General features: G+C 40.5%; 1 protein-coding gene across 1 annotated transcript; it reads left to right on the forward strand.

Annotated features, from left to right (window-relative positions):
* Positions 1-1,897: 1,897 nt before the first annotated feature.
* Positions 1,898-20,530, forward strand: acsbg1 (acyl-CoA synthetase bubblegum family member 1; the record flags this gene model as incomplete). Its single annotated transcript, NM_001128023.1, is given in 7 exon segments — positions 1,898-2,027; positions 5,438-5,517; positions 8,151-8,368; positions 15,932-16,020; positions 17,501-17,621; positions 18,803-18,883; positions 19,330-20,530. Coding segments are annotated over 6 exon segments (765 nt in total). The 3' UTR covers positions 19,528-20,530.

The raw sequence follows: 20,530 nt of genomic DNA on the forward strand, positions 1-20,530 counted from the left end.
TTGGAACTAATGCAGGAGCAGCTAGAAGCCATCCCTGGTAACATTAGTGAATTAACCTTACATGGGGAGTGGGGGAAGGTTCAGCCACGGTGTAAGTATTTGAGCATGAAAGGCCCCTGACTGAATTGTAGCTCTATTATGCAACCACGTTAATAGCACCCCAGCATTATTAAACCTGAGGTATTCGTTAAATTGTAACATTAGTTATGTCCATGATTAACGAAATAAAATGAAGTTTCTGAAATGTTTGTCTTGTAGTGTCATACAGCAAAAGGAAGAACTCTATTTCAATTGCTGTTTTTTTCAGACTTCTGTAACATGGTTACATATGTGTAATGGACATTTATAATGCTGTGTGTTCTTGGGACAATAAATATGAAGTTGGCATTGCTTTGATATTGCTATATGGTTGGTTTGTAAATGTGGGCCACAAAGAGCCCCAAAAGTTCATACAATTGCAAAAGCTTGCGATGAAAAAACCTTGGGAATATTGTTTGATTTGTTTAAATTGATTTATGGTTAGGATTTATTATCCAAAATGCTTGGGATTTCTGGATAAGAGATCTTTCTGTAATTTGGAAGTTTCTAAATTTGTTAGTCTACTGAAAATAATTTAAACATTAAATTAACCCAATAGGATTGTTTTGCCACCAATATGGATTTGTGCAGCTTAGTTATCAAGTACAATGCTCTGTTTTATTACTACAGAGAAAAGGAAAAATCACATCTGACAATTTCAATATCCAGTTCATCAAAGGAATTAGTAGTAGAAACTGAAAATATTCATGCCAAACACTGAAAATGGATAATTGTATTTTTTATTGCTGACTAATTGCTGATGCACCAATCATCTTAATGAAGCCCTTTGGTTTCCCTCAGGGCATATTTCCTCTGAACATCAACAAGCCAATACTTTTATGATTCCAAAACAAATAAATAAATGCACATAATTATTACCCCAGTGCAGTTCACCTCAAACTTTTCATTAAATTATTTACCACAACACCGTAACTCTCTACTTCCATCCTTGATTGAATTTGATCAGATGGTTTATGTAAGAAAACATCTAATAGAATTCACTATTTAAATAGCAGTGCATAATTCACTGCCTCGCCTCTTCTAGTTTCAGTGATAGAAATTCAAAAGGCCTTGAGAAAAAATAACTGGAAAAATAATTTGTATTACCGGTAATCCAATATTTAATGCATACCAGCCCTGCGCTTCTTGGCCTTGCGTGTTTCATGCTCCTATGGGGCTCATGCTTAAGCAGGGCAACCCATCAGGACCGTCCCTTTACCCAGATTTAGCGCCTGTGGTTGAACTACCTTTTTAATAGAAGCAAATGTTTTTTTCTCTCTCTACATTTTGTAATTCTCAGCAAACTTCCTTTCCATGTTAAAGAAACTTGTAAAGGAATGGCAGAGATCAAAGTGGTGAAATCACAGACTCATGTACTTAACAATGATTAACGTCTCCTATTATGAAATTCAAACTCATGCATTCTTTCAACAGTAGCAGATTCTTCCAACTACACTGCTTCTTCCAAAATTAAGTGGAAAAAAAAGTTCTTATTGGTACAGATAAGAGCTGGCAGTGTTTCAGTGAGGGGCTCTGGGAAAAAGTATAAACCTCAAAGCCACACAAAGATCTTGTTGTTTGGAGTTTGAAATCTCATCCTAATTCCTCTGTGTTGCTTTCTTTCTTCTAGACAATACCTCACAGAAAGGCCCAAAGTCTGCAACTTGGAGGATACTTCTGATTGGCTGAGAGGAGTGGACAGATTTGCATGTGAAAGTAGCTAAATCTCATTGAAATTCCTGACATGTCCAATTAAATAAAACAGCTAGGGGAAAGAAATAATTAAAGTCTGACCTTCATGCAATAAGTTCGGAAGAGAGAAGAGTGAAGTTTTTAGTTTTCTTCACTGAATGAAACATGCAAGAACCACTTTCTCATTGCAACTTTGGGAAGAATATCTAGGAATATTTACAACTACTGATCTAAGAAAGAAGAAAACTACTTAACAGGTAGATATTTATTTGATGTAGTAATATCCATTAAGCAACAATTAACATAAGACAATGTAAATTGTAATTTATAATAATAAACAATTTATAAATATCCATATACAGGAATGGGATCCATTATCCGAAAAAACATTATCCAGTTAGCTCTAGGGATTATTATATTTTAATCTAATAATTTAGATTTCTAAGATTGATTTCCTTTTTCTCTGAACTAATAAAACAGTACCTTGTACTTGATCCTAACTACAAAATAATGAATCCTTATTAGAGACAAAACAATCTTGTTCAGTTAAATGATTTTTTGGTCACAGGAATTCTGGATAGTGAATCCTATACAGGTATGGGATCCCTTATCCGGAAACCCATTATCCAGAAAGCTCCGAATTACGGAAAGCCCATGTCCCATAGACTCCATTTTAAAACTGATTTCCTTTTTGTCTGTAGAAATAAAACAGAACCTTATAATTGGTCCCAACTAAGATATAATTAATCCTTATTGGATGCAAAACAATCCTATTGGGTTTAATTAATGTTTTATTGATTTTTTAGTAGACTTAAGGTATGGAGATCCAAATTACAGAAAGACCCCTTATCCGGAATACCCTTGGTCCCGAGCATTCTGGATAATGGGTCCTATACCTGTACCTGTATTCATTTTTACAGCATATTTTATTAAATAATTATGTTAATAACTACACATTTCCTATATACTCTGATATGAAATATGGCTACTTGCCATAATAATTAACTATATCAAAATATCCATGTATTTGTTCAATACAGATATTGTATTAGACCAATGTGTTAGGAATTACAAAACTTATTAGACCTTTATACAGTTATAAGTTATTTTGAATGTCAGCTGCCATTTTTACACTCAGAAAGCGGGTTATCAACTATTGTACATGTCTTAATAACAAAAAACATACAGTATGAGGTCACTTTTGTGTCATTTAGGTATTAAAAAAATTACAGGGTTGTGTACAGGCCAGTTAAGATGTCATGTGGCAAATCCCACAGCAGCAGGTTACATTTATGCTACAAGATTTGTTTGCAGCCGATATACTGTTTGCCTTGCTAGACATTATAGGGTTGATTTACTAAAGGTCGATAAGCGTTATCGCATGCTTTTTTTGCGTTAAAATTGACGCAAAAAAAAAACCACGCGATTCGCTAAAGTTTTATTGCGTGCGTTAAGACGCATATCTCATGTGCTAAATAACACATGATCGCAATATGTTAATGTTTAAGATTAATTAATGTTTAACGCATTGCATTAATTCTCGCATAGAAATAATAGTAACGCATGATTCATAAACACATAAGAAGCGTTAGACGCGCTAAATATCGCATTAGTCTGTGCGAAAATTAACACCTACTTGGGGAAGGAGGTACTTATAGAAAATTGTGAGCTTTTGGCAACACAACATGGACTTTGCAGTGGGATTTTTTCAAGTATGTGTTGGCTCTAGAGTGAATTCTCCAGTTTTCAGGGAAATGGTCATTTGCAGAAAAGTAGTTTTACGAACGTAATGGTTACGTGCGTTAAATCGTGCGCTAATATAGCAAGTGGCGAAATAAGGGTTTTAACAGCAGGGATTAACGCACACGTGGAAAATAACGCAAGAAAAACGCTCATCGCGACTTAAATAATGCAAACAACATCGCGTCTTAATTAACGCAAGTATCCTATAGTGAATCGTGCGTTGTCGCAAAAAATAAGAAGCAATAAAATTTTTAACGCATGCTATAAATAGCGTTCAAAATATCGACCTTTAGTGAATCAACCCTTATGTTTTGTGATGATCAACAATACACAGAACTGTAAGATAAAACAGCATGTCAGTGCATGTTAATCTGATATTCTTTGTACTTATAGGTTTATTAAGCAGCAATGCAAAGGGACTGGCAATCATGGGGTCCCCAGTCAACAAGACCTGGGTGGCGGGCCCTACCAACAAGTACATTGGGCCCCAATGAAAACAAATTTACCCTCACACATAATCATGCCCTAATCCACCTCAGCCACTCACCAATTGTACCATAATCTCACCCATGATTTATCTAAACCTGCCCACTCCCTTCAAATCATTTTCACTACTGAGAATCATGCCTTTTCCTCTTGGTGCCCCCACCTGCTGTGGAACAGCTGACTGCAGTATCCCATGTACTCACCTAATAGCAGCCCTGAATACATAACTATAATTACTTTTTGTCTACCTTTCTGGGGCTAATTCACACTAATTTGTGCAAGGAAGAATTGATGGGTGGCTTTCTTCTGCCTTCTCTGTGCTCAGTGGAGTAGTGGGCAATGGGGTCAGTTTTAACTCCTGAACCACATTAGCTCAGAGGGGAAAGGAATATGTAAACAAAGGGTGAAGTTCTGCACTGACACAGCCAAACAAAGCCTATCAAAGCCTTTGTCTTTTCTTTTAGTCAAGTTACAGTTAACTCCACCTCTCGGAGGCAGAGATTAGAGAAAGCACTCCTGTGGCCAACCAGCTATGGTTTAAAAAAATATTTATTTAATATGATTAAAGGCAATAAGTCCTTATTCTTTTTCTGTGCCAGGACACATAACCATAGATTCCAACTTTCTTACATTAAAGGAGAACTAAAGCCTAACTAAAGAAGTAGGGCAGAAATGTTATACATTATGTTTTACGTTTCTGTAGCAGCCCAAGGCAACCACAGCCCTTTAGCACGGAAGATCTTTGCCTCCAATGATGCCTCAGTAGCTCCCCATCTTCTTTTTCGTTGCTTCCCTACACATGCTCTGTGCTGCTGTCACTTACTGAGCTTAGGGACCCACTCAAAATATACTGTATATACAGAGTATAAATGTTACAGTAAAAAGCCTATTAGTAATTCATTCAGATTCACATTACATGACAGATCTAAAACCAGGGAATTTGCATCAGAATTGTATAATTAGCCCTGATATGACAGACAACCCTCATTTTCTACTTGGGGGGGGGGGGGCAGAATCCAAGATTGGAAGCTCCTGTGACTACTGTAATGACCTATATCATTACTACTATAGAGATGCTGAAACTTTAAGCCAGTGCAGTCAGTTTATAATATAAAATATGGCATTTCTCGCCATATTCATTTTTAGGTTTTAGTTCTCCTTTAAACACCAATTTAAAACAAAAGAATCTCACTAATTGATGATCCTCCCTAATGCCATTCAACAGACTTTCTTCCAACTATATTCCTGCCATATAGAAGACATATGGCAGTTACAAAGTTTTACATATGTATTCATTGGCATGTTTACAACTTTGTAACATTAAATTTGTCAATTCTTCCTTCTAAATTACAAATATAGTTCTTAATTACTATTCCCATAGTTTATCATTTTTACTTTACATAGTTCATGTGTACTCTTACTGCTGTATTATCCACAGATCAATTTTGTATATATAGTCCATGGAGTCCTCAGAGGTGGCTGATCAATTCGTTGATGGACCAATCAAGACAACTGAAGGTGAAATAATGTCTTAGTAACAAATATTATACATTTGCATACCTCCCAATGGTCTGTAATTGTAGACCTTCCCTAAGGAGATGGGGATTACCACAAAGTAAGCGGACCAGTTTTGTTAGTTGTGCCTGGTCCTAACTTTTACTTCTGGCCATATTTTTCATAAATTGCATTTATTTGTAAAAAGTGTCTCCTAACCAAAGCAGTGGTCTTACAGGCTGATCTTTCCCCACTGAAATTTTTTATATAGGAGGATCTCCAAAACCAACACCCAGTTTAAAGACATATAACCACAATATATGGGCAGGTTTGGGATGGTACAGTGACATAAAGTTTGTTCTGCCTTTCTGCAGAATAAGTCTGCTAAAAAGTATACTTTAAGGTGAAGGAAAGGTATAACCACTAGGGGCCTGGAATATATCTGTAAAGCTGGCCATACACGCACCGATATTATCGTACGAAACCTCGTTTCGTACGATAATCGGTGCGTGTATGGTATGTCAGCGAGCCGACCGATGTCGCAGGAAGCTGCTGAAATCGGTCGGCTCGTCGATCGGCCAGGTTAGAAAATTTTGATCGGGCGCCATAGAAGGCGCCTGACCAAAATTCTCCCTTCAGAGCTGAATCGGCAGAAGGAGGTAGAAATCCTATTGTTTCTACCTCCTTACCTGCCGATTCAGCCCTGAATGGTGTGTGGCGGATCTGACGATGTTTCGTGCGACCGATGGTCGTACGAAACATCGTCGGATCGCCACGTGTATGGCCAGCTTTAGAGCACTACCCTGCGATCTTCCACTTCTTCCTTCTTTTCCAAGGCACTGGGCACTGTGCCTATGCACACAAGTGAGGGGCCAGCTTTTTTCCTTCTACCATCATTATTTTACTCTACTGTTCATGTGCACCCAGAAAAATATGGATAGAAGATTTAGAGAGAAGAAGATGACGGCAGCGTAGCACTCCTGCTGTTGGATCCTGGGCTGGTGCAACTTTCTGCTAACGAAATCAGCTCAGTGTCTCCAGGAAGTAATTATAATCTCTGGGGGCAGGGGGGTTGCCTAACATTTTGGCAACCCCCAGTGATAATTGATCTATCCAAAATTGCTGCAAACATGCAAAAAAGGGATGAATGCACATTCCCTGGTGTCACGTTTTACCAATAATCCATTCTGTGCAAGTGCATAAAGTGCAAAAAAAAAAAGTTTTAGCCATGAGATTATAATAAAATTGCTTTGCTTTGTGCACGTCAAAGTAATCACCATAAAGTGCTATCCTCATAATTTATATTGGCTGGAAACTCCTGGGCAAAAAGCCTTCTGACTACTGCATTGGCCTTACAAACAGATCTCCCTTAACCATGATTTTTTTTATAGAGGAGATATTTTTAAGACATATTAAAATTAGAATAGGGATAACATTTGCCAACAAAACAGTCATCATTAAATCATTGTAAATCATTAACAGATCTGTGACACCTAAGGCTTTCATAACTGCCAGTCCACATGGGACTACTTCATAGCCCTTATTTGGTACCCCAGGAACTTTTTCATGCTTGTGTTGCTCCCCAACTCTTTTTATATTTGAATATGTCTCACACATATAAAAGGTTGGGGACCCCTGAGCTATAGTTTCTGGATCTTTTGCCCTTTTATCCCTGGTGGGACAATTCCTCATAACCATATGAATGAGGGGGGGGGGGGGTGCCCAGGAACATTGATGTTTTTAGTTTCAGGACAGTTTTCTACTATATTATTTTGGTATTTTCCAGTTTCCAATATTGTAATGAAAATAGGTGATCCATATGTGGGTGATCAGAATGATACCAATCATGTGGATTGTCTAATGTTCCAGCCCCCCAGAAATTATCCCTCCAAACTGGTGGGCATAGACTGGTTCTGTTTTGTCATTAGGGAGCATGTGAGCTTCTCATAATGGAGGATGTAAAACCTTTAGCAGAGAGGGTATGGATCCTTTTCAGTAATGTATTTACTTTTCATAACTGCCTCCCTCCCCACACTAGGTAGGTTTTTAGCTACTTTTGAGAGCACTTAATTAATACAGTTCTATCCTTATGCCAAAAGCATGACCCTTACCAGTTGGTGGCCCAGATCAGGATCATGCAATTTTTTGGCACCTGAGATTATTATATGGGTCTGTGCAAAGCATATCCTCATTGTAAAGAGAAATTGAGCACTCTTGAATACTCTGTGTGCTCAAAACCGTGGTAAAAATCAACCTCAATCCAAATCCCACAAACAAGTACTTGTCACAAGATTTGAATGGAATCCACAAGGGCGATTTTGTGCCATGTTTTTGGGATTCTGAAGAAGTAAGCACTCAAAGTGTGCACCATGACCTTAACAGGGAAATATACAGTTTAGACCCTTGTCTTAAATTCAAAATAGACTAATGTATGATGCATACTCATACTCCCAAAAGTCATGTGCAATGGCCATGGCCTAGTTGTTTTGAACATGACCTATTTTTCATGTTTGTGATATATCTAGTTGTATTCGGAAGTGCTGTTTATACTAAAAAAGTACTTTGTTACTGTGGTTACTAGCTAGATGTGTTAGCAATAATGTGAGATCAAAAAAAAAATTCTTGTTGTTGTGTGGCTTGTGTTGCCCTTTCTATAGAGAAATTATGGACCACAGAGGCAAATGGCTCAGTTCAGCTTCGGATAGATGCTTTATGCCCTCAGAGTCCTATTACTGTGCACCAGATGTTTCTTGAGTCTGTGGATAAATATGGCCCTTTGGATGCATTGTCTACCAAGAGGAATGGAATATGGGAACATGTTACTTTTATGGACTACTACAAGCTCTGTCGTCAAGCTGCCAAAAGTTTCTTAAAGGTAAAAGCATTTAAAAAATATAACATAACCACTATAATCCACCCACATTAACTGTTCTCACTTAAATGCTAAACCTACTATTTATTTTATAGTAACATTTGCCTAAAGCCTGCATAATACCCTACTATTTTACAAACCTAAGACTGTTCAACAACAAGAGAACCCTCACTTTGTCTGGTTCTGTTGTCTGGATGAACTAACTTGAACTTGACTTTGGTCTTTTTTCATGTAACTGTTAAATAAACCAGAAATTAAACCAATGCAGGATACCTATGTATTTACCGAATATACTCAAGTATAAGCCGAGTTTTTCAGCCCCAAAAATATGCTTATACTCGAGTATATGAAATAGAAGAATTTGAAGATGTACCTGTCACGACTAAGCAGGAAACGTCACTGGAAGAAGTCGTTGAGGAAGGACCTCTCCTACACCTCCCACTAAGGAACACAGCCGCTGGGGATGAAACAGGACTGGAGCCCAGTGAAGGAGTGGCAGGAGTGCCGAACCAGGCGTCTTAGGCAAAAACGGAAGGCAATCGGATGGTCAGGCAGGCAATAGGTCGGTACAGGCAGCAGGATTCAGAATCGGAAGTCAGGCCGGGTCAAAATAACAAACATCAATCAGGAAACAATGCTTGGCGTCTTTCACAAGGAAAATGATCACTTCGCAGTGATCCTAGGCCTCTGGCGTCTTTTTAAGCGCAAGGCGCATGCGCGGGCGTCAAGACGCACGCCGGCGTCAGAGCGTGCGCGTGCGTCAAGGCGTGCGCCGGCGTCAGAGCGTGCGCGTGCGTCAAGACGCACGCCGGCGTCAAGGCGCACGCCGGCGTCAAGACGCGCGCTGGCGTCAAGACGCACGCCGGCGTCATAGCGTGCGCCAGCGTCAGAGTGCGCCCCCTTGCGACCAGGTGGACGGCCACGACGAGCAGGTACCTTACAGTACCTTAACTGTCCGGCATTCGTTGCGCCGTTGCGCTTGCACATCCAACTAACCCCCCCGTGTCCGGGATCCGTTGCGCCGATGCGCTCACACATCCAACCAATCCAACCAACCCCGCCCCCCCTGTCCGGCATCCGTTACGCTCGCACCTCCAACCAACCCCGCCCCCCTGTCCGGCACCCGTTGCGCCGTTGCGCTCACACAACCAACCCCCCGTGTCCAGCATCCGTTGCGCCTTTGCGCTCGCACCGCCTGCCCGCCTGCCTGCGAGAACCCGGAAGCAGCTGAAAGCAGGGAGACTGAGAGCGGCATCGCAGCAAAAGTGAAGGTACCGTACCGCATTTAGTCCTGCTCTACGGGGTCATGCAATCCTTGGGGTGCTTTAGGTTCTGTGATTCGACTGACATCAGTGCTCTGAGGAGAGAGAGAAAGCAGTGGAGCTGCATGTGCAAAGCTGGCAAACTGGATCAATGCGCAAAGTGCACCTTTAAAAGTTTGGTAAACACTGGTAGTTGCCGATCATGAATAGCATGGCTACATGGCAGACGTTCTGGGGGCTTTTATAGTCACCCAAGGAAGTCTGAAGTGTCCACTGAGCTTTTGAACTGTTGGTATATGGGACATTCTGATTGTCCTCAGAGAGAACAGCACCTTCTTCTCATCAGATTCAACGAGAGATTAGTTGTCTCTGGCAGATGTAGGGTTGCATATAGCACCACATTCCTGAGTGATAGCTGATTGTGGTATCAGAGGCAGCATGTTTGACATTAAGTTCAGTAGAAAGAAGCTGCTGTGAAGCAAAGATGTTTTGTTGGCATGGTTGTCAGTCTGGCCATGTGCAAACTAATCAGTTGCTGTGGATAGGGCCATAACATGAGGAAATCCTTTGGACAATACTATACATTCAGTAGCAAGCAGTGTGCCTATATTAAGGCACCGAGTGCCTAGGGCAGCACGTTTTGGGGGGGAGTGGCCCTCGGGTCCCTATTCTTTGGGGGAGGGGGGTGACAGGGTCGCAGGCGTGACGTCACCCACTCCCATTCCCCTTCTCAGCGCCACTGATTGAACAATCAAGATTGGAGAACGTGCTGGTCCCCTGCGCATATAACCCTACATACGTAGTAAAGGATTTTCCAATTGCAAGATACCAGGGCCTGCAGTTTGTAAGTTTTAACTCTTTGCATACCTGTGCTTTATTAATTTTTTTTTATTTTTTTATTTTTATGAAAATGAACAAACTTAACTGAAAAGTAAACCCAGAACAATGTCACATGACATGTCACACACAGGATGGGAGCACACACAGCTGGATAGGAGCACACACAGCAGGATGGGAGCACATACAGCAGGATGGGAAGCACACACAGCAGGATGGGAAGCACACACAGCAGGATGGGAGCGCACACAGCAGGATGGCAAGTACTTGATACTTAGTATGGCAGCTTCCTTAGCCGTAGGCTTATACTCGAGTCAATACGTTTTTCCAGTTTTCTTGGGTAAAATTAGGTACCTCGGCTTATATTCGGATCGGCTTATACTCGAGTATATACGGTAATGTGTTCTATTGCAAGTATTATTTTGGCTTGAAGAGCATGCTCTACCCAAAGACATGGTAGTTAGATATACAGAAATCCTACAAAAGTGTATTTATTAACATAATAATTAATCTTTTTCCATTATGAATAGTGTCTTCTGAAATAGCACACTCCTTTTCCTCTTCTAGTAAATTCCAATGCTGTAAAACATGCAATATTTTACTTCATTCATGCTTCACACAGTCTACCGGTATTTAAAATGTTTACCATAGAAGGAAGATTGTCCTTGACATAAAGATGCCTTATATATGAGCATGAATAAATCAAGATGAGATCCTGCAATGAGGAAGCTTTGTTTTAGGTGAAGGCAGTTTGCTATCTTTTGCAGAAGAACTAGCACAACTAATTTGAACATAAGATTCAAAAGTATTTGGAACCAATACTGCCCTATATTAATTACTGCTGTTAAATCCATTCAGTTATTTAAAACAAGTACTTTTCTACACAGATGGCCTCTGTGTCTATATCTGTCTTCATATTTCAATATTTTTCTCTTTCTTCCCACCCTATCATTATTTATATCACATAGATCTCCCGTACACTTAAAACGCTTTAAACGACAAGGAAATTATAATTGAGTGTCAGCATAAAGTGCAATATATGGTTCTTCTTCATTGCTTCTGCTTGTAAAACTCTCCCCTGCAGCTCTCATAATATCACCTTCATTGCTCTACCTAGGGACAGCTTAGGCTATGGTGTGGGGCAGTGCTGTCCAACTTCTGTGGTACAGAGGGCCGGAATTTTTCCGACCTACGTGGTGGAGGGCCGATAATGGAAGCCAGTTTTGACCACACACACACTTGAAACCACACCCATGTTATCACATGACCATACCCATATTAATGGTTGTAGTACAGCAAAAACCTGCCATACTCTGCCTTCCTTACCCTGCCTGTGTGTGCCATACTCTGCCTTCCCTACCCTGCCTGTGTGTGCCATACTCTGCCTTCCCTACCCTGCCTGTGTGTGCCATACTCTTCCTTCCCTACCCTGCCTGTGTGTGCCATACTCTGCCTTCCCTACCCTGCCTGTGTGTGCCATACTCTGCCTTCCCTACCCTGCCTGCGTGTGCCATACTTTGACTGTGTGTGCCATTCTTGGCTGGTTTGTGCCATACTTGGCCTGTGTGTAACATACTCTGCCTGCCCTACCCTGCCTGTGTGTACCATACTCTGCCTTCCCTACCCTGCCTGTGTGTGCCATACTCTGCCTTCCCTACCCTGCCTGTGTGTGCCATACTCTTCCTTCCCTACCCTGCCTGTGTGTGCCATACTCTGCCTTCCCTACCCTGCCTGTGTGTGCCATACTCTGCCTTCCCTACCCTGCCTGCGTGTGCCATACTTTGACTGTGTGTGTCATTCTTGGCTGGTTTTGTGCCATACTTGGCCTGTGTGTGCCATACTCTGCCTGCCCTACCCTGCCTGTGTGTGCCATACTCTGCTTGCCCTATGCTGCCTGTGTGTGCCATACTCTGTGGTACAGAGGGCCGGAATTTTTCCGACCTATGTGGTGGAGGGCCGATAATGGAAGCCAGTTTTGACCACTCCCCTTTTTGAAACTGCACCCACTGGAAACCACACCCATGTTATCACATGATCATACCCATATTAATGGTTGTAGTACAGCAAAAACCTGCAATACTCTGCCTTCCGTACCCTGCCTGTGTGTGCCATACTCTGCCTTCCCTACCCTGCCTGTGTGTACCATACTCTGCCTTCCCTACCCTGCCTGTGTGTGCCATACTCTGCCTGCCCTACCCTGCCTGTGTGTGCCACACTCTGCCTGCCCTACCCTGCCTGTGTGTACCATAGTCTGCCTGCCCTATGCAGCCTGTGTGTGCCATACTCTGCCTGCCCTATGCTACCTGTGTGTGCCATACTCTGCCTTCCCTACCCTGCCTGTGTGTGCCATACTCTGCCTGCCCTATGCTGCCTGTGTGTGCCATACTCTGCCTACCCTACCCTGCCTGTGTGTGCCATACTCTGCCTGCCCTATGCTGCCTGTGTGTGCCATACTCTGCCTGCCCTATGCTGCCTGTGTGTGCCATACTCTGCCTGCCCTATGCTGCCTGTGGTAGGTGAAGCTGGCAGGGTTTTGTTCTGGAAGTTTGTTAGCATTTAAAAAATAGTTGGACAGCACTGAACTAGATAAATGACAGTAGAAGTATTACAACTAATATACTCGCTAATCTTGAAACTTTTATTTGTGACAGTTACCGTATATACTCGAATATAAGCCGAGTTTTTGAGCACTAAAAATGTGCTCAAAAAGTAACCCTCGGCTTATACTCGAGTATGATATTTTGTGCTGACTGTGCCGATCCCCCAGACGGAGTTGTGTCCGTGCGCCCGCGCTCTCCCTATGTCAGTTCCCAGAACCACCATCCTGCTACCTGTGCGCTCTTCTCCGGTGTGCTCTTCTCCGGTGCGCTCTTCCTCTCTGCTTGGCGCCGCAGTCGCGCCAGTGACGTCACGCGCCCATTCAGTTACTCACGGCCTGATCTTACAAGGTCTAAGATCAGGCCGTGAGTAACTGAAGGGGGCGCGTGACGTCACTGGCGCGACTGCGGCGCCAAGCAGAGAGGAAGAGCGCACCGGAGAAGAGCACACCGGAGAAGAGCGCACAGGTAGCAGGATGGTGGTTCTGGGAACTGACATAGGGAGAGCGCGGGCGCACGGACACATTAAGATTGTTCTTAGAATATGAATGTAGGCTTCTTTAAACGTCTTTATTTTGAAAGCATAGATGATTGGGTTCATTGCAGAATTGGCATGGGACAATAATATAAACTTCTTTATTTTGAAAGCATAGATGATTGGGTTCATTGCAGAATGAACCCAAGTCACAACAAAAGCTGATACGAACAAGTCATACTGGAGTACAGGCCCAATGTTTGCCCTGCCATACAAGTCATTATGGATGTTACAAGCTGAGGCATGGGCGTTTATATAAAGTTATATTTATAATGTTGAGTAGGGGATTATCTAAATGTTCCGTCCTGCTTTTGTCTGTCCTGATTTATGCCTGTTCCAACTTGCTCCTACCTGTCCCGCACTTGTCAGGCCAGTTGGTCCTGTTCTTTTCCAGTCTCTCCTGATCTTTGCCCACTCCACCTTGTCTAGTCCCTTTCTAGTACCTTGGGCCACCACTGTCTAAAACACTCTATACCCTATATATATTTCTTAGGCTAGACAGGGGGCAATTTTTGGGATAATCAACTAAACCAAAGTTTGAGCACACTTTGTGTGCTGGCTCACTCGCACCAGCCCTACTAGGCTTATACTCGAGTCAATAGGTTTTTCCAGTTTTCTTAGGTAAAATTAGGTACCTCGGCTTATATTCGGATCGGCTTATACTCGAGTATATACGGTAATCTAAATTCTTTAGAAACTTTAAAATGTTGGCACGGTACACACCTACAGCTTCCACACTTATAGCTCCCTGAAGCCTGAAGCAAGTTTTCACCATTTCTATTCGTCAAATTGGTAAACAAGCTTGATGATACCAAATCCTTAAGTGTTTGCACTCTCTTGGGGATAGCACTAATCCCCTGATTCAGTATACTGAAGAAATCATTATCTGCATACAATATAGGCAAATACTTTTTGAGAATATTCAAAATCTTATAATATTGCTTACTATACCTAGTGACAAATGAAACTTTGTCTGCCCACACTTAAGGATTTGGTATCATCAAGCAGAGTTACCGATTTGATGAATAGGGATGGTCAAAACTGTTTGACTGTATTGCTGTAATGTAACGTGGGGCTTATGGACAGTAATCGGAGTAGATTTTACTAAATGGTAGTTGATTTTGATGTAGTTAGAATGACACAGAACCCTGTCAATGCATTTCCTTATACCTTCAAATATCACAGAACCCTGTCAATGCATTTGTATAATACTATGTTTTGAATGGAGGGGAGTGCTGTCTCCCTTTAATTAATATATATATATATATATTATATATATATATATTTTTTTTTTGTTTTTGTTTTTGTTTTTGTTTGTAAGGATAGGTGGGTTAACTATGTGCTGAAAAGTGTGTCTTGGAACCTACGGGTATAAACTGCCTATGACTAAGTACAGGAATGGTACAAAATGCGTAAGGTGGCATTCTGTGGGGTCTTTATGCTCTTAATATGGATATTTGAATAAAAATGTGATTTTTTAAGTTGAGATTTTGTATTGAGTTTGGGATACTTTTTTGATATGGATGTTTGATTTGCCCTTTAATCTGGGGGCTGTGTCCTATTCACTTTGGCCCCTTTTTTGACTGGCCATTTAGGACCCTCATTGCCAATAAAATGTGTCTAGCTACAAGAAAGCCTGACTTGCTATTCCTGTCTTGTGCCCCAACTCATTAATTCCCTGATACTAGGAGAAAGATTAAAATAAATATCAAGCTAAACCAGGAGTATCAGCCTCTGGCTGGTTGCTGAATACAGACAATAGATTGAGACACGCACCTTGTCCCACAGTTTGCCTTTTCCTGCACTATGCAGGACAGATTCACAATGCAGAAAGAAGTGGACTTTCCAGTCAAACAGCTTCACTGGTTTTAATAGCCAAAGTAAACTGAAAGCCCTGGGGAATTCTGAGTCATATTTGGGGTTAAGGTTATGGAGAGAATAGTATTGCAAAGCATACAGCAGCTGTAAAGCAGAAAGAAAAATAGGTGAAAAAAACAAAAGGTCATATTGAAAGAACTAATGGTGTTTTTTTCATATTATTATTTGGTCTGGGAAAAATATTTTCTAGTTTAAAATTAGTATCATTTCTACATACAAAGATCATAAATATAAATGTTGCCTCTTTATAGGTCCCTGGTATGGTGATCCAAATTCTGGAAAGGCCCCTTATCTAGAAAACCCCAGGTCCCGAGAATTTTGGATGATGGGTGCTATACCTGTACTTATTAGCATCCTCTTTCAAGCACCATTGTCACTGAAATCCACATTTGCCCCATGCTTTATCATTGATAGTAGTGAATTTAGTCCATTATCATGTTTTGCATTGTATTTTCAGCTTGGTCTAGAACGTTTCCACAGTGTCGGAATTTTGGGGTTTAACTCAGAGGAATGGTTTATTTCAGCAATTGGAACTGTGTTTGCTGGGTAAGTAAAATGTGTAGGATGCCATGAATGTGCACCTAGCTATGTATTCTTTTTCAAAACTATTTTATGTATATATTTATCATTGTTTTTTGTAGTGTTACTCATGTCTCAAATATAACAGATAAAAAGGTATTCCTTATATGGAATTTAACTGGAAGTAGAATGTGGCTAAATTCTCGTATAATGCGTTATGCTGCATCAGATTTAAATTAGTTAGGAAGGGGTAGGAGCATTGCTTAATGTTAAAATGTAAAGAGCCCCATATCATCAATACATACAGATAATAAATACTATGCACACTTATGGGAAGAAATGCGATGAAAGTCTTTTTAAATCACATGACTTACATACACAGGCATTGGATTAAACTGTAAAATAAAGATTTTAAGGATTTATGGGCAAAACCATGCAAATGACTTTTATGTCCCCATTGCCAGCTATGCATCTGGAACCTCTGGTTTATTAGAACAGTCTTAAAATTCAAAACTATAAATCCATACTTTATGGAAAACCTATATACTTCCAACAATTAAATGTAAAAAATGAATGCATAAAATACTGGGATAGGTGTGACATTAAAGGGAGAGGCCTCTATCTAGTTTAAGTGTGTTGGCCTGTCTGGGGAAAGCAAGTGTAAAATATCCCTTAAATCAATCCTGTGGAACTGAAATAATGAAACGTTTTATTTATGATATACCTCTGCCAGTTAACAAGCCTGTTTGCTTCTAGCATGATCTCATTAGTGCAGTCTCTGAAGACTAATGTCAAAAATACCCTAGTAAATAAAAACACCCTGCAAACTGAACCTGTTTCCTTGCATAGGCATAAACAATATACTTATTATTCCAGCTAAATTGGTTTATACAGGAGTACCACTTTTTTGGAGTGATGACAGACTAATTCAGGTGTGATTCTTCCATAAATACACTTTTTTTTGTCTCCTCTCACATGGACAGTGACATCATAAAACATATTTTGGGCAAGATACAAAGTAATTACTTCTCATATTGTATATAAACAGCTATTCCATACTCTTTAAATATATGTTTGGAGCTACCTGTGCCAGAATTAGGGTTAGTGAACAACCGAAGTGGAGGGGAGGGTGTAAACAGGCTTGAATGCGTGCCCCTGCCGGTCGCGTTCCCCGCCGAGCTCCGTCCCCTGCCTAACCCCCCCGCAGGGGCCCCCTACCGTTGTCCTCCCCTGAGCTTGCATAAGTAAAATGCATTAGGGGAGGACACCGGCGGGTGGGGGAGCGGCAACAGGCATCAGGTCTGGCCCGCTGAGGCCCACGGGGTTTTTCCCAATGTCCCAGAGGCCCAGTCTGACCCTGGGTGTAAATAAGCAGCTATGGTAAGCGAGTGCAGGGGAGGGGGCAGAAAAAGCAGGAGGAGCATTGGGCCTATAACCTGTTCACATAAAATGCTTCAATTTGTAATTTGTGTGAAGTAGATGTAAAACTTCTTCTTTTTAACTTTAGGGGGATTATCACTGGGATTTACACAACCAATTCTCCAGAAGCGTGTCATTATGTTGCAAGTGACTGCAAAATGAACATAATTGTGGTTGAGAATCAGAAACAGCTGGAGAAAATCCTGCAGGTACAGCCTGAGAAATCTAAACAAGAAAAGCAAGTAGACTTGTTGTCTTCCTGGCTTTAAATGCTGGTTATATTAACATTCTCCAGAACATAATCTTGAATGTGATCCTTTAACAAACTTTCAAATCACCTGTTCGCCACAGATGTCAAACTTACGGGATAACAACTACGGGATATACCATGCCTGAAAATTCACATTTTTAATCTATTTGGTTAGCCGATAAAAGGTATCAACTACTTTATACTCATAAATCATAGCTCCTCTTTAAATACTGGATTATATCAGTTATTTTCTAATCAGTAGGTACCATTCCAGAGTTTATACAAATGAGGAGAGGTGGCCTGGCTAAAGTTGAACTAAGCTATCCAAAGTGAATTCCATCAGGCCTTGGTTATGAGCTGAGCCAGCTGTGCCACTACACACTGGGTCCTGTAACTCCTGTGTTGTGCATATTGCAGAAAAAAAGTAGATTGGCTTAAAACAAAACTATTTCAATTTTTTAATGGAGCCACATTCTCAACCTAGATCTTTTTACTTTTTAATAAGTCTTTGCTTGTGAAGCAATCAGTTCCTGATTTTCTATTCAGCCTTATAGGCTGGTCTTTAAAATATTAACATTTACTTGAAAAGACTGCAAACCTAGTGCCCCAATATATGCACTGAAGTACTAATCTTAAAGAGCTTTCCTAAAATCTATAATATTTATTAAAAGAGTTTATAGATGATTTTTATAATATACATAAAATGAGAAATGAGTGTCATGGTCACTATTACCCAGATATTGCAGTAGTTGAACATCTGCTATACATACTGGATTGTTAGTACTGTGGTACTGTTGCTTTAGTCAATATCTGGGTAATTATTATCCCCTATTATTAAGACTTGCCCTAAACCAGCAGCCTTTTCTGTTTTCAACAGGAGCCGAGCTGCTTTCTCTTTGCTTTTTAATTTTTTTATGTCTTTTCCAATTTCTGCCAGAGAAAAATCTGCTGTTTTTCTAAATATACCGAATATCTTTTCTCACGGTGATAATGAAACAGCACGCAATCATTTTCTCTTCCCCATAAGGATGGCGGTTGACTTTCCTGCAATGTAGTGCTCCCTAGATTGCCAGCATTATAAAGTATTGCCAGCTCAAAAATGTTTTTTTTCATGCACTTACTTTGTTTTGCAAATTACAGATTTGGGATGGCCTACCTCATCTTAAAGCTGTTGTTCAGTACAAAGGCAACTTGCAGGAGAAGAGACCAAATTTATATACGGTAGGCAATTTTATCGCTTCTTGCTGCAGATTTTGTAATGAGGCTGAAACGCTGGGTAAAGTTTTTTTATTACTGGTTGCACAAGTCCTAAATAATTTTTATTGATAAATTTCAATGCAGCTATCAGCACTACTACTTATGCATAACTTTACATATCTGAACTGCATTACATATAATAATGCTTGTGGGATACATTTATTAGGTCCTTTATTCAACACTGGCAACCTTGAGTATTTGCTAAAGTTGAAGTAGATTAGGAAGCAAAATTATTTAGCAGAACCTATTCTTTCAGATGTATGCATTTTGGAGACTTTAATTAACATTTGCTCCTATAAAAAATAGCATACTGCCTAGCCCATTTTCCAATTTAATAATGTATTCAAATTATAATATAATATAAATATTACTTTAATGTTTGTAAATTCTTCTCCAAACTTCTTTGTTAGTGGGAAGAATTCATGGAATTTGGGAAGGATATTGCAGATGCTCACTTGGATGACATCATAAACTCACAGAAAGCCAACCAATGCTGTGTCCTCATCTACACTTCTGGTACCACTGGAAACCCCAAAGGAGTTATGCTGAGCCATGACAATGTATGGGGAATTAAAATCTTACCTGAATGGCCAAGGATTACATCATAGTTACTGTATTTGTTTCCTCTCCAACACAGATAACCTGGACTGCTGCCCATGCAAGCCGTGCAGGTGATATGATACCTGCAGAAATCCAGCAGGAAACCATAGTCAGTTACCTGCCTCTCAGTCACATAGCAGCCCAGATATATGACCTGTGGACTGGAATTAAATGGGGAGAACATGTATTCTTTGCAGATCCAGATGCTCTTAAGGTCAGTATATAAAAAGAAATCGCTGTTGTATCTAAAATATCCTTTTTCCTCCTGTGAGTTGCCAGGTTTTGTATATTACTTTAAAATGATGATTATCAAGTGCTTTGGGAAAAAAGAAATAAATAAAATAATAGGGATCATTGGATACTGATCTTTTAACCCAGGGATTTTAGTCTCCATGATGTTTAGTATAGATCTTCATAATTATTGACCTCAACGACCATATTTCCTTTTCAGTTGCAAGCTAGAAATAGGCAATATGCAAAATAAAAAATAAAGGTCTACTTCTCTAATATACTAAAAGTTAATTTAAAAGTGAAAATCTTTAACAGTGGAGATTAAAGCCTCTGGGAATGGTGACTGTAACAGTGAAAATGCTATGCACTTGCTTGGTACTGTGGAACAGCAGATATAGTGAGATGGCGCCTCTAACAGCAGGCATATTATCTTCTGATGAGATAGATCTTGTAACAGTGGGACTAATATGCTCTTGGAAAAGACTATGGAATAACGGTACAGTAGGGTAATATGGTGCCCGTAACAGTGGGTATAATATGCATTGGTAGGAACTGTATGGTATTATGTACAATTGGTTGAGATAGTGCCTGTAACAGTGGGAATCATATACTGTTTGTAAGAACTGTGCCATAACAAGTATAGTAGAGCGAGATGGTGCCTTTAACAGAGGGCTATGGAATCTATGGTGGCAGATACCATTGCACTCATACTGGGGTAAGGCGGGGTCTGCATTGCTAGTGCACTAAAGCTACCAAAAGTCCTGTCAAAAACAAAAAAAA

Source organism: Xenopus tropicalis, chromosome 3 (assembly GCF_000004195.4).
Source record: "Xenopus tropicalis strain Nigerian chromosome 3, UCB_Xtro_10.0, whole genome shotgun sequence".
Lineage (NCBI taxonomy): Eukaryota > Metazoa > Chordata > Amphibia > Anura > Pipidae > Xenopus > Xenopus tropicalis.